Source organism: Chenopodium quinoa, unplaced genomic scaffold (genome assembly GCF_001683475.1).
Source record: "Chenopodium quinoa cultivar QQ74 unplaced genomic scaffold, ASM168347v1, whole genome shotgun sequence".
Taxonomy (NCBI): Eukaryota; Viridiplantae; Streptophyta; class Magnoliopsida; order Caryophyllales; family Amaranthaceae; genus Chenopodium; species Chenopodium quinoa.
In genome coordinates, this window is record NW_018742881.1 from 2,052,591 (window position 1) to 2,066,653 (window position 14,063).

Genomic DNA, 14,063 nt, shown 5'->3' on the forward strand with positions numbered 1-14,063 from the left:
GAAAGAAGGTCAAAAGAGTGTAAATAGTGTATCATTTTGAACTTATTTTAAAATTATGCATGATGTATTTATAGTATGTTCTTACTGACTGAGATTGACCCGGTGTAAAAGAAAATCTTCTAATCCGTGATTTGGGGTGAGGGGTTTAATCCCACACTAGGAGCACTGTAATCCCCTTAACCCTCCCAAATGGACTATCCCGCTAACCCAGATCTAATTGACATGTGAGGGTTTTCAATCCTTGAGGGCCTTCAATCTGACTTTTGGCAAAATTGGGAAAAGTCCCGAGTCGGAATGTACATAACGTATATACTCTGGTCAATTAAAATAACAAAGAGCCTGTATTTAATGAGTAGAGTGGTTCCCTTTGAGCCAATAAACAATCTTCATATTCTGTCATTAACTTTAGAATCTGAACAACTGAGCATAGTATCAGCTAACTAACTAGCTACATATCTAATTTCTTTGCACTACAAATGAGTTACATCACATCCATTTAATAGAGTAGATCGAGTTAGCTGGTCTCTTGAATGTCATACCTCATACCTTATCGGGAAAATTTTAGCACCATAGAAAAATAAAGTTATACATGTACAGTACTACGAACTGTTTTCCAATGTCTGAATTCAACTCATAACCATACTGATCTAATGACTATCGACTGTCTTGTGCCTGGGAAAACATGGAAGACTCCATATCCTGTAAGTCAGAAGTCACATACAGATGCCTATATGCAAGTCTTACTTGGCTGCGGCACAAGGAAGGACCCATTCCACAATATGTGATCTTTGTCGTTGATGCTTCATTTGCCAAGCCTGCAAGACCAATGTTTCTAACTTAGCATTACATATTTCATTGTTATAATAAGCCTGACATCGACTATATTTTGCAACAGATCTAGTTTCTTCAATATTTTGCTTGAAGCTTTGAGCAATCTGGTGCAAGTTTTATAAGACTATCTTCTTGTCTTTACCTTCTTCATTGAAAAAGGTGGTATTTTCCAGCAATGTGACTTCGAGTCTTCCGTTTTTCTGCAAGATGTGATTATGATCATATTATCTTTCAAGGACAAATCAAGCATACATGACAGCAGTATATGTCTATAGTTAGTATAATGGCTTTCACCAACTGAAGATTGCTTTGTTTTTAGTACTCCCACTAGTCCAGTAAAGTTTATATTTACAAAAAAATATAAAGCACCCAAACTCTATGTTTAGTTCACTTTCTACTTTTGGTATGATTTTTCTTTTCTGTAAAGTTGAGACCCACACCCATCTACCCCAAAGCAATCTTAACTTACAACTGGGACTGGGGGAGTAATCAAGAATCATTCATACAGAATTTGTTTAGGGTTTACTAATTGTACTAGCCTCTCAACTCTAAGTAATGCAAATTGTAAGCTCATTTTAATGCTATTTTGAAGTAAATATTATACTTCTCTAAGCTTAATTAAGAAAAAAAAATTGGGAGATGACAGCTAAATGCAGCAGCTCAATTAAAAGTACATATCATGTAAATGTGATCTCAACACAATGGAGCATGTTCACCTCATAGCAATACATAAAATATTAATGGCTAGATAACTCACCCATCTTCTTGATGTGAAATGTCACTGTTGTTGCTACCATTACTTAAGACATAAGGATATTCAGTGCAGATATATGCGTCAAAAGATGTTTCCCTACTATTTTCTTTTGGCTGGACTTTTAAGCAGAGTACTTCAGCGGCCTCTGACGATCCCAATTTCTTACTAAGTTTCATAGTTTTAGGAAAGCAGTTGGGCTGAACTTCCTCTTCTACAGTTGAAATCTTGCATACTTTTTCTTGCTCACTCAACATGCTATCTTGTGAGACTCTATTGGGTGTTGACACTCCAGACTTTGCAGTACTAAGTGAATTTCCATCGCTGTTTCTCAGAGTGCTAACCCTTCTGTGGCTGCAAATATGAGATACCTGGGATCCACAGGATGAGCAAGTTTCGACATGCTTGTCTCCTATCATAGCTTTATCAGAAGTGAAGTTGGAAGCGTCTGATGACCGATCACTTCCACTTTCAGTGGTATGTGACTTGTGAATTCTACGGGAACAGCTAAACAAACTGAAAGATGGCCTCTTGGATTTGGCATAACTAGGGGATAGATTGATCCTAAGCTCCACATTGCATTTTAGAACAGACTGAAGTGAGCTTGCAATAAGTTTCCATGAGTTCTCTGCCTTGGATGCATAATCAGGATGATCAAATTCTAATTCAGCAACAATCAGATCTGCGTACAATAATGTATCTTGGCAAGTTAGTAACATGACTTATTCCTTCTTAGTTCAATAACTTTTTTCCAATTAGACACTGATTGACCAAGAATTTTAGTAATTCATAAGATTTTGAGCTGAATGCAATCCCAAATCAATTAAAATTATTATCGTTATTATTCTTCAATGACTGCTGCAGGTGAAACAAATCGACAAGGATTAAGTGAAGTGAGCAACAAATCTACATTCCTTTTCGAGTTTACCCCATCGAGGTCTACTCCAGATTCTACTATTTTGAAGAAATCCCTGAAAACAAGATGTTTAAACTACTTAGCAGCTAATTGTCTGACTAGACTAAGAATTACCATTGATCACCAATTCACCAGTACATGTCCAATACAGGTCTAGTAATTCCTCAAATGATCTGATACTCTCAAGTCTTGACATTATAATTATTCTCAATCCGGTAAAGGCGAAGCATTTAAAATAAGTTCAAAGGGTAGTGAACAGAACATCTGGTGTGCAGTATGGCACACTCAACCCTGAAATTATTTACCCCTGAAGTCTCACCAAGCATAGATAGTTGGGGCTTTTGGTAAGTACTCACCAGGAGCTCAGAATGACTTATCAATCAATCATAACTAAAAATTCTCAATCAAAACAATAGGAACATCACAGCCGAAAATAATAAATTCAAAAATGAAACAAGTACATTAAAGGTTTCAGGGTTGAAATATATAAATAAATCTTGAAATATATAAATAAATCTGATTTGGCTAATATTTTCAAGAAAAGTATTCTTTTAATTTTTAAGAAAGATCTCAGAAGTGTACCAAAATGCAATTTATGCCAAAGTCTTATGTATGATCGTTAAAGGTTGACCAGCAGAAAAATTCATAATAAACATAATCCACAAGTGTGTAGCATAATGTGTAAGAAGATACAATTCTGAGTCTTCTGACTCCTAAGGGAAGCAGGGGTGTAGTGCATTTTTAAAGGCTCATACAACGGATTAAGAGGCTAATTATATAATTCTAGCCATTTAAGGAAGGTGGTCATGAAGAAGATGCAATTACCTTTCTTGACCCAAACAGAAGAGAGCTTCCCTCGTCTTCGTAGAAAGCTTCTGAGTGAATTTGACTGGCAAGTTTCAGTGGCTCTGATCCATACAGATTCAACAGAACCTCCACATTCTCCTTGTGCCACCTTTTTACGCAATTCTTCATCAGCGCAGTCATATGAGACAAGATGCTTTGATCTTGCACCAAGGGAAGATGTACTGCAACAGTCACCATCTGCAGCTGAAGCAATTGGTCGGCATTTTGGTGATCAGGTAAGTATAATTGAGCCTTTACTAAAAATAAGTTTGGTTATAATACATGGAGAAAAATATAACCAACCTTCAGAATTTGCAGTTCTTACTGATAACCTGGACTCATTTGGATCTGAGTAAGAAGAATCTACAGAATTTAATTGCAATAAAGCTACAGTAAGCCATGTAGTTTGATTTTTGGAAACCCTCAGCTGTTTCTCACTTTCTGATAATACCCTCAATGCATTACGGATCTTCTGCATATCTGTCTCCGCTGCAAAACGGCATTGTTGAACACAAGTCAAATAAAAAAAACTATAGATGTTAAGCTAACTGCCACCGGAACAGCATCACTAGCACCAACAAGGTGAAATTGAGCACCCATCTTTTGGGTTGTCATTCTAACAAATTTAATTGGTAAGTTGATGAAAATATAACCTATATGCCATTTAACACAAAGTGTTGGAACAAAGCAAACCTCACCCTGTAATATTAATGAGTCAGCTCGTCCAGATCCTAGCAGTTTCCTACATTTAACTAGCCTAAAAACTAAAGTCCACATATTTCTCTATTAACTTACAAGCATGTCTTCTCAAGAAATTCCTCCGAAGCTCAGAGTCTTCCTCCTGGAATTTCCCAGCTAGAATATCCATTATAATATTGGCAAGTTGGGATATAAGTTGCATTGGATCAATCCTCGACCTCATCAGTTCCCTTGCTCTTTTAACTGTATTTGAAGTGTCCGCGGACAAAGCCAGGTCAAGTAATTCCAGCATCTCGTCATCTGAAACAGTTCCAACCTGCATAAATACGACAAAAGGCTGAATTTAGTCAAAGCACAAAACAAGAAGGCAGCAAATGGTATCATAAAACTCACAAGTTCATAGGCCAATGTCATAGTGATCTTGCTGCCTAACAAACTCAGCTGATCAAGCATCATTTCAGCATCTCGCATTGAGCCATTGGACTTGGAAGAAATGAACTCCAAAGCAGCCTGTTCAAACTCCAATCCTTCTTCCTTACAAATTTTTCCTAGTCTAACAGTAACATCAAGATCCTTTAACTTTGGGAAGTTATATCTTTGAGACCGTGCAACCACTCTTCTTGGCAGTTTATCTAGGTCTGGGGTGATCATAATGAAGACGACGTGTTGAGAGAAACTTTCCAGGCTGGTCAAAAGAGTTGCCCAGGCATCACCTCGGATTAAATGACACTCATCCAAAATGATGACCTTAAATTTTGAGGATATTGGAGGTAAAGTAGCACTTTTAATGAGGGATCTCATCCTACCTCCACGGTTTATTTTCACAGGATCAACTTCCTTAACATCCCTGCTCCTACCTGCGAAATACAACATGCATTCTTGGCATGATCTACACGGTCTTTGATCTTCTAGGGAGAGACAATTTAACGCTGCAGCAAATATCCTTGAAGCAGAAGTCTTTCCAGCTCCACGAGGACCATGAAAAAGATAGAATGTGGTTATTCTACCTTTCAAAATAGCCCCCATAAGTGACCTTGCTGCCACACCTTGTCCAACTAATTCATCAAAAGATTTGGGTCTAAATTTTTTACTTAGACTTCTAGGACTTTCAGAATATGGAACAATCTCACTGTTAACATTCTTCCAGCTCCTACTTCCAGACATATCAGTGCCACCTGATTCTCCCGATATTAATGGATATTCTTCTCCATCAGAAGCAAGAGATGGGTCTCTATATCTAGGGGTTCTCGACCAGCAGCAGGTTATCCCACATCCACGATATTCCTGGCCTAGAGCATCAATCTCATCAGTTGCAAACAGTGATGCACTACGTGTTGACCCATCTAACAAGGTGTCACTAGCACAAAGGGATGGACTGCTTGCTCGGCTTACAAAATCACCTACTGACCCAACTGACCTCTTACATTTATAAGACTGATTTCGTGTTGATGAATGGACTTTGCCTCCAATCTGAGGAGACCTTACTGTCGTTGAACCATGATTCGAATCCACACCCTCCATCTGATCATTGGAAGGGGAAGCACAAGCTAACTCTAATCCATGAATCCTATAATCACCACCATATGTCTGATTTCGTAATTCATCAACATCCTCATGCTTGCCTTTTGTACCAGAAACTAAGGACCCTGATTTTCCAACACACTTGCTTACATTAATAGACTTAGAAACGGATTTAGGAGTACATTCCTTCGATTCAAAATCTGTCACATTTTCTTCCTCTTCACCACAAGTCCCTAAAATTCTACTTAAATCCCAATTATTGCTTAGATTACCCTCTTGGCAACCATTCCCAAACCTCAAAGAAATCCCATTACAAGAATTTGTATCCCAATGCAAACTATCAACTATAGAAGAGAATTTACTCATCGAATTCGTTGATGGATCCCTCAATGACCTCACCCTCCTAAGTGCCACCAGGGTTTTAGAAATAGGTACATCAACTGAATGTCGCCGCCCCTCCATCGTTCAAAAAACTATTCCAACAACCTTACACCTATCTACAATGTACTAAAAATCAGACCTGTGTACAAAATAAGGCCAAAAATCAACATCAATTCAAATAACCCCACCTCCTAACTTAGACAAAAACCCAAAACAAACAGAAACATTGAATACATTACATGATAATAACACAAAAACAATCAAAATCAAACACCCTTTTCCATACATAGTAAATAATAGGAAAACAAGACGATAAACCCAAATCATTGTTTCAGATGAAAACCATTTAACATGTGATCATCTCTAGAAGACATAATTACCAAAAATGGAAGACTAATCAAAAGCAAAACATCAACATTCAAAAAAAACAACTAAAATGCACTATTTCTTGTACCTTTTACCAAAGTAGAACATATAAAAAAAAAAAAACAGCAACTTCTTCCTCCTTTTTTTTCACCAAAAAAACAGCAGGAAATAGAAATGAAAAACCTCAAAAAAAAAAAAAAAAAAAAAAAAAAAAAAAACCAGATGAGAAAATAAGTATTATACTATTAATTTCAACTTACAGTAAAACTACAGCAAGAAGAGGAAAAAATGGAATCTAATCAAAACTATATAATATAAATTTATATAGTAAATTGAACCCAGAAAAAAATACACACATTGCCAAACGACAAATAATTAAAATAATTAATAAATTGATTAAAAATGAGAACCTGAACATTGAAATTCTGAGTTGCTTGAAGTTCACGAGGGCGAGATTATCGGAGAAAAAAAGGGAAATTAAAAAATTTTATATGAAAAAGAAAGTAAACTCCTACAAAATGTAGCTTCAATATTTGTCTAAATGCTAAAATCTCAACACTAACAAACACAGAAAATCAGCAAGAAGAAGAAAATTTTTATGAGTTTTTTTTTTTTTTTTGTTTGAAATTATGTTAGTTTTAAAAGATCAAATTTTTAAGAAGAAAAAAATGATGCTGATGAAATGAGAGGTAATAATTAATTGAAATAAGAAAACCCCAGAAATTATTTTTAACAAGTGCAGAAAAATGTTCAGTAGCCAGATAGTGTAGCAGGGGAGGAGAGAGAAGAAGGGTAACTTGGTAAATTCAAGTGTACTGACAGTTTGAGAGTTAGTTTGGCTTTTTTTTGATGGCTGGCTTGAAAAGTGGAGGGTTCATCACCTATAAATGGGACCAGCAAAATCCACGCTTTTTTTTTTTGCGAGTTTCTAACGCTTTTTCTTCCTATGTTCTAGGCTGCATAGATTAGTACAGAACCAAAAATTAAAATGTACATTGTTCTTATGGCCAGATCTGTTTAGACCTGAACTGATCTAATTAGAATTAAACTGATCTAATTGGAGCTGAATCGTTTATGAGAGAAGGAAATTAGGAAGTGAACTAAATTGATTTGATTGGAGCTTTTGAACTAAAATATAGTTAAAGAGAACAGGTCGGGGTCTAGAGCTTTAGATGTTTATGGATGTCATTACGAAGTAAAATTTTGAGTTTAGTAATCAAGAGAAGAAATTGGAGCTGAACTGTTTATCAGAGAAGAAATTTAGAAAGTGAACTAAATTGATTTGATTGGAGTTGAATTGAACTAAAATATAGCTGAAGAGAACAGGTCGGGGTCTAGAGCTTTAGATGTTTATGGATGACATTACGAAGTAAAATTTTGAGTTTAGTAATGAAGACAAGAAATTCTAGTAAAAGACCTTTGTCTCGTCCCTGTAAAAAATGATACAAAATCTTTATAAAGTTTATTTTGTAATCACAAAGCACAACAAATAAATAATTAAAATTTTAAGGTCCGTCTCATTGAAAATGTGGGAGGAATGATAATAGAAACCAAACCTTTACCATTAGATCACGATTGGTTGACACTACGAGGAGGAATAATAAGGGACATCTAACCTTTACCCCTAGATCATCACGTCTACTTGACCATACGAAGTACATAGCAAGGAATATGATCTAGTTCTAACAAAAATAAAATAATGCGAAGTAAGGTAAGTTCTCACATGATAAGGAAGAGAATAGTGGATGATTATATTTGTTAAATAGTGAGTACTAAGGGTATGTTCTCTTACGTTGAAATTCAGTTCAGTTTAGTTCAGCTCATTTCAGTTAAGGTTCAGCTCAATTCAGTTCAGTTTCTAATTTCCTTCTCTTATAAAATATTCATTTCAGTTCAGTTCAGCTCAGCTCAGTTCAATTGTTCAGTCAATGAGAACAGACCCTAAGTTACAAATTCACGACATAAGTCACTGAAATTATCCTTTGGAAAATATTAGTACAACTTAAATACATAGCCCTAAAAGTCTAAAACTATGTTAACAATTTCTATAATTAACTATGCACTTGGAATAAAAAGATATAATGGTTAAAATAAATAGGTTACAAAGGGCAATTAACAGTAATATAAAAATACCCTAAATAAAATAGGTTCTGAAATTTTGACATTACTATGCTAAGTTGCATATAATTGAGGGTGAGGCCTCTAAATTGTTTAATTACCTTAGCAGGACCACTAATTAGTAAAATGATGATGGTAATTATAATTCAAATCCTATAGTTCAGTGCTAACCCAACTTTCATTGGTTCCTTGCTTCTTTTATAATCATCTACTTTTTCTTTTTCATATTTTAAAGGAGATTAGCATCAACCTAAGCTCAGGTGGATAATATTCATAATTAGCTATGTTTGTTAACTTTGCTTTCTTGATATTGTTACTTTTTTTTTCCCTTTATATATATATATATATATATATATATATATATATATATATATATATATATATATATATATATATATATATATATATATATATATATATATATATATATATATATATATATATATATATATATATATATATATATATATATATATATATATATATATATATATATATATATATATATATATATATCGAGGAGTATGGTAAATTTATATGAGGATTTATACTTGTTAGGAATATATATTCCTAACAATACTGCTAGCTCGTAGTGTTTTTAATACTTTCAGATATCGGACCTCATTCTAGTATTTCTAATACTTCCAAATTTAATGCATGAAAAAAAATAAAGATGAGGAGTATGATAAATTTATACAAGGATTTATACTATTATGTCGTAGTATTTTTAAGAGGTAGGGTATTTAACCTTGTGATTTATCATAAATGGGACCTCATTTTTAATCACTAGACCTTCATATAAGTAACGTATTAGTAATATATTTGTTTCCTATTTTACTAATGTTTACTGAGATGGGATTATTTAGCTAGTTAGCTTGGAAAACGCATGAAGAACTATACTTCATATCAATGTTGTTATATCTAATTTATTATATCATAAGAGATATAAATGACACATGTCCTACCATTTTTTAAATAAAATTTTACATTTAAAACAAATAAACAAAAGAAACACTCGCACTTGTTGCAAAATTAAAATGAAAATTAACAACTTGGGCAGACATAGTTAAATTAAACATTAATGAATAACTAGTTAAATTTGTGAAACCCTGTACAGATAGTCTGGTACCCTCTCATAAGTTAATTTATGACATAAATAAGTTAAACATTAATAATTACTTCAGTAAAAATCTCACTCAAACAACATTCTCTTCTCTATTAGTTGGAAAATAGTCATTGCATATTTGCAGTCAATAATTGTATGACAATTGTAATAAAAATCCTGTGCAAACATGCAATACAGTAATTGTTACTCCAGTAGTCAATACATTGCACAGTTAATTTTTTTAGAAAAATCAAAATTAATTGATGTGTAGTATGTTGTTCCCCACAAATACAATGCTAATTACTCATTTTCCTACCTGCTACCGAACAATAATCACACTAGTTCTACCTTCATTATTGGGTAATTGCACAACCTCACAATTTTGTAAAATAAAAATAAAAAATGATTGTTTAAAATGCGCAAGAAAAGCATATTAATGTATTTCATGAGTAAAAAAAATAAAAAAAGAAAAAGAAATGGTAGTATTTTCTTAATAAAGCCATCATTTTATTATAAGTCAATCCAACCATAAATCATTGATTTGTTACGGGCGTGTTCGGCAAAATATAGCTGTGAAGGTAGCTGTTAACTGTGTAGGTAGCTATTAACTGTGTAGGTAGCTGTTAGCTGTGAATATAGATAATTTAAGTATGAGTGTTCGGTAAAGTATCGGTTGACTAGTTGTTACATATAAAAGTTTAGATTAAATTTCCAACAATTACCTCAAAAGCTACCTCTACTTTCAAAAGCTAATATTTCTAACTTTTCATAAAAGCTACTCTAACAACTAGTTTGTCAAACACTAATGTTTCGGGGTTTTCTGATGTCCTGCGGGAGAGTTACAATTCGGAGACTGGAACCGGACGCCTGTACCTGCAAAATAACGGAGACTCCTGAGAGCTCCGCCTCCAACGGTCAAGTTAGTACCTGATTAAGGAGTAATTAATGCGGAAATTAAAGTAATAAGGTCTCTCTAGGTGAGAGAGTTTAATGTTGGTAATCTGCTTTGTTAGCGAGATCAGCCGGTTATTAGTGTGTTCCGTAATGTTTCAGTCCTGTTCTGTTTCTGTTTCTGTTTCTCCCAACTTAATGAGGATTAATTAAGTATTTATAGTCTTGAGAAGCGTGCCACTCTCTAGGTTTAGGGTAAACCTAGGGCTGACCGGGCCTCTAAACAGGATTGGGCCTTGTTGGCCGGTTTTCCCATTTGGCATGGGTGGACACGTGGCGTGTCTCAATTGGTCCGTAGAGGACGTATCTGTGATTAACACGTGGCAGGCTCCTATTGGCCTACGTGAAGGACACGTGGCGGAACCTGGTTGGTCCACTTGTCAGACGGTGATTGGTGGATAAAAATCCCCTAATCATTTGCCCCTCACAGGTGGCACGTGACTGGTCACGTGTCACCTGTGACAGGTGCCGCACGATGACAGGCGACGGCCTGCTACAGGTGTCACCTTGCAAATGGCCGAGAGATTTTCCCGCCCAAATTTTGAATTTGGCAGCGACCCTTCGCCTTCTCACTTTGCCTATATAAGGAAGTGCTGACTTCGGTCATTTTCACATTTGAGAACTTTGCGAGAACATTCGGACCCCTGAACTTGCTCTGACATTTCGGACCTTTTCTGCCTACCGCCTGTTCTGACAAGCCGACTGCACCGGATTTCCAGAACTTCATCAACCGTCACTCGTTCAGGTAACTCAGTTCTCTTACTCTTAACTTTCTTTTTATTTTTTGAAATGGCACCACGGAAGCACACGACACGACCTAAGTTAGTGATCAGCCGGTCACCGGGGACGGCTGAATCTAGGACTAGGAGTGCCGCCTGCCCTTTTCTGGACCCATCTTTGCCCTTTATACAAAGTCCGACTGTATCTGTGTCTATGCAGAACGTGATGGCCAGAACAAAAAAGACTGCTATGATCTCAAACTCGGACGGCTCCTCCCAAAGGGTGCTCATTAGTGAAACATCTGACCAGGCGCCAGATGTAGAAGTGAAACGAGGCGGCTGCCAAGCCGACAGTTCTGAGGGAGGGGTCAAGGTGGTCCCTTCCCATTTCACCGTTGATATGTCTAATTTTCCTCCTGCTCCTTCTAAGGGAGAGGAGGCGGGCCCCTCTGGGAGAGGGGAGGAGTCGCCCTCTTCGGACTCGTCAGAGGACGAGTCCGAGTCCAGCTCTTCTGGCCACGCTTCTCCAGGCTCAGAAGAAAGAAACAGCCGCCTACAAGAGGCGAGGCTTTCTCATGCAGTTGAGAAGGGGGACAATTGGACGGAGCCGTCCGCCTCTTACAGAGAGGAAAACACCCCCTACTACTGCACGGTGCCCCGGGGCCGGATCGCAGCCATGCAAGACAAAGTGGAGAGCTTTATAGCTAACCACAGAATGGGCCCCGAATTTTTACTGTTCGTGCCGGATCCAGAAGACACTGTCGTCTGGCCGGCTGGTACCAGCTACGATGACGGCTGCTTTGGCTGCTATGTGGCGGCCATCAAAGCTGGACTGCGCTTCCCATTACATCCGGCTGTTCAGCGGATTTTAGATGGGTATGATTTGGGGTTATGGCAGTTAGCCCCCAACTCTTGGGTAAACGTACTCGGCTATGTGGCCGGGTGCGAAATGTACGGGGTGGAGCCAAGCTTTGAGGCTTTCGCCCACATGAACTATCTCAGCCGGACCCCTAAGTCGGGAGGTACCGGCTGGTATCAATTAACAAGCCATAGGGGCTACCTCATGACGAGAGGTAAGGCGAACAAATGGAAGGATTGGCGGAACACCTTCCTTATTATCGAGGGTTCAGACACGGAGCTGAACAAACGCTTTAACAAGTGGAATAGGGATCCGCCTCTTCTCGCAGGCGGCCGCAGCATGCCACCTGTTCCCCCAAAGGCTAAAAAAGAGATCCTAGACAAAGGACTCTTCAAAGTAGAGACTAGGGTGAACTCTACTTCAGGGGTACGAGAGCAAGTACCCCTAAACTGCGTCCTGAGCTTCAAGTGGCTCTATGACGAGTACTTTTTGGCCGCCTGTGGCCTCAGCAGTCGGTGCTCTAGAGGTAGCCGGCCTGACAAATACTCTGTTTTTTCACGCCTTGTTTACTTGGGATCTTTACTAACTTTGCTGTTTATTTTTTTGCAGTTGACGCCATGAGTAAAATAACAGCATCCAAGACTGCGGCGGCCATGTTGCGGGCCTCTCTCATGCAACAGTCTTGTACCGAATCCCCCAACAAGGGGGCACCCTTGGTAGGCTTCGAAACTCTTCCTCTTTTAGGAGTTGTCTTATGCATATACTAACTTTTTTTTTTTTTTTTTTTCAGTCGGGCACTCCAAGAGCTTCTTCCTCGCAACAGCCGGACCCCAAGGCCCGGAGGACGACTGTTGCAAGCTCTCCTGGGTCTTCCAGGAAAACAGTGGCGGCTGAGAAGCAGCCGGCCACTTCTGCTAAAACCCCGGCGGGGCCGCCTAGAAGTATGGACAATTACTTGTAAAAACTTTTACACTTGCTTCCTTCTTGACTAGGTCTAACTTGCTTTTTTACGCTTGATGCAGCCGGCCCTCAGGGGCTTGACTTGGTAGAGGTAGCCAAGTCCATGATCAAAGTAGTTCCTCCATCTGAAAGGGAGACGGTCAGGGGTGTCGGCACCCTTGACCTTGATGGGATTGCAGGGGTCCTTGCTGAGGTATACTCTTTTGAGTATTTGAATTCCAGGACGCCTGTTATCTTTTTTGTTTGGAAACTGACGCCTGTTGTTTTTTTTTTGTACTTAGGCCCTGCTCCGAGTTAACGGCCTTCGCAAGCCGCTTGATCGGAAGAACAAAGAGGTAAAGGCTGCAAAAGCTATGGCCGCCTCTGACTGTGACAAGGCAATGTTTCAAATTGCCCAAAATGAAGTACTGACCATTGATATTCTTTATTATCAGGCGCAGGCTACCGCCGCTGTTCGGGCTCAGTTAGAGGCGGCCCAGAAGAAGAATGACGAGCTGGAGGCGACCATCACAAATCTTAAGGTCGAGCTGAAACCTCTTCGCCAAAAAATGTACTCTTACGAAGCCATGGAGAAATCCTTGGCCAGCGTAAAAGAACGCCTGGTGAGCCAAGAGAAGAGTCTTACCCAAGAGCTCTCGGAAAAGGCCGAGCAAGAGAAGAAAGAGCTCGTCCGGGAGATGATGGAAGACTCCGCTCAAATCCAGCGCATGACCTGGGGCCGCCTGTTCCCCAATGCCGACTTTGCCTCTTGGGAAAGAACGTACCGCCAGTGTTCGGAAACATATAATCAAGAGATCCTGGCGGCTGCTGAAGAAGAGGCGTTGGGAGAAGCGTTGGAGGAGGAGGAGCCGGTTGTGGCGCTTGTGCCACTTGGGGGTAAGGCATCAAAAGAGGATGCAGCTGAAGCCGAGTCCAGCAAGAAGAGTGCTGACCAGGCGGCAGCTGCTAATACTGAACTGCCCCCTTCTTAAGCTTAATGTATTTTTTCCACGGCCTGCGTGCCGTTTGCTTTGTATTTACCCGGCCAGGGGGCCGGGGCT

At 38.5% G+C, this 14,063-nt stretch overlaps 1 protein-coding gene across 2 annotated transcripts; it reads right to left on the reverse strand.

Annotated features, from left to right (window-relative positions):
• Positions 1-344: 344 nt before the first annotated feature.
• Positions 345-7,661, reverse strand: LOC110726836 (protein STICHEL-like 2). Of its 2 annotated transcripts, XM_021906361.1 has the most exons (8): positions 6,722-7,661; positions 4,437-6,084; positions 4,140-4,359; positions 3,648-3,833; positions 3,324-3,548; positions 1,589-2,264; positions 974-1,031; positions 345-815 (listed from the first exon to the last, which is right to left on the reverse strand). In XM_021906361.1, exons 2-8 carry the CDS (start codon positions 6,024-6,026, stop codon positions 741-743), a joined length of 3,030 nt encoding a protein of 1,009 aa, XP_021762053.1. In that variant the 5' UTR covers positions 6,027-6,084; positions 6,722-7,661; the 3' UTR covers positions 345-740. The 2 variants fall into 2 exon arrangements, with proteins under 2 accessions (XP_021762053.1, XP_021762052.1); XM_021906360.1 differs by lacking the exon at positions 6,722-7,661 and having other exon boundaries at positions 4,437-6,506.
• Positions 7,662-14,063: the final 6,402 nt, after the last annotated feature.

Coding starts and splice junctions, on each gene's coding strand:
- LOC110726836 (XM_021906361.1), bottom strand. CDS start 6,026: ATGGAGGGGCGGCGACATTCAGTTGATGTACCTATTTCTAAAACCCTG. Junction 1,032..1,588: donor ATTTCACATCAAGAAGATGG/GTGAGTTATCTA, acceptor CACATCTTGCAG/AAAAACGGAAGACTCGAAGT. Junction 816..973: donor CACCTTTTTCAATGAAGAAG/GTAAAGACAAGA, acceptor TTGGTCTTGCAG/GCTTGGCAAATGAAGCATCA.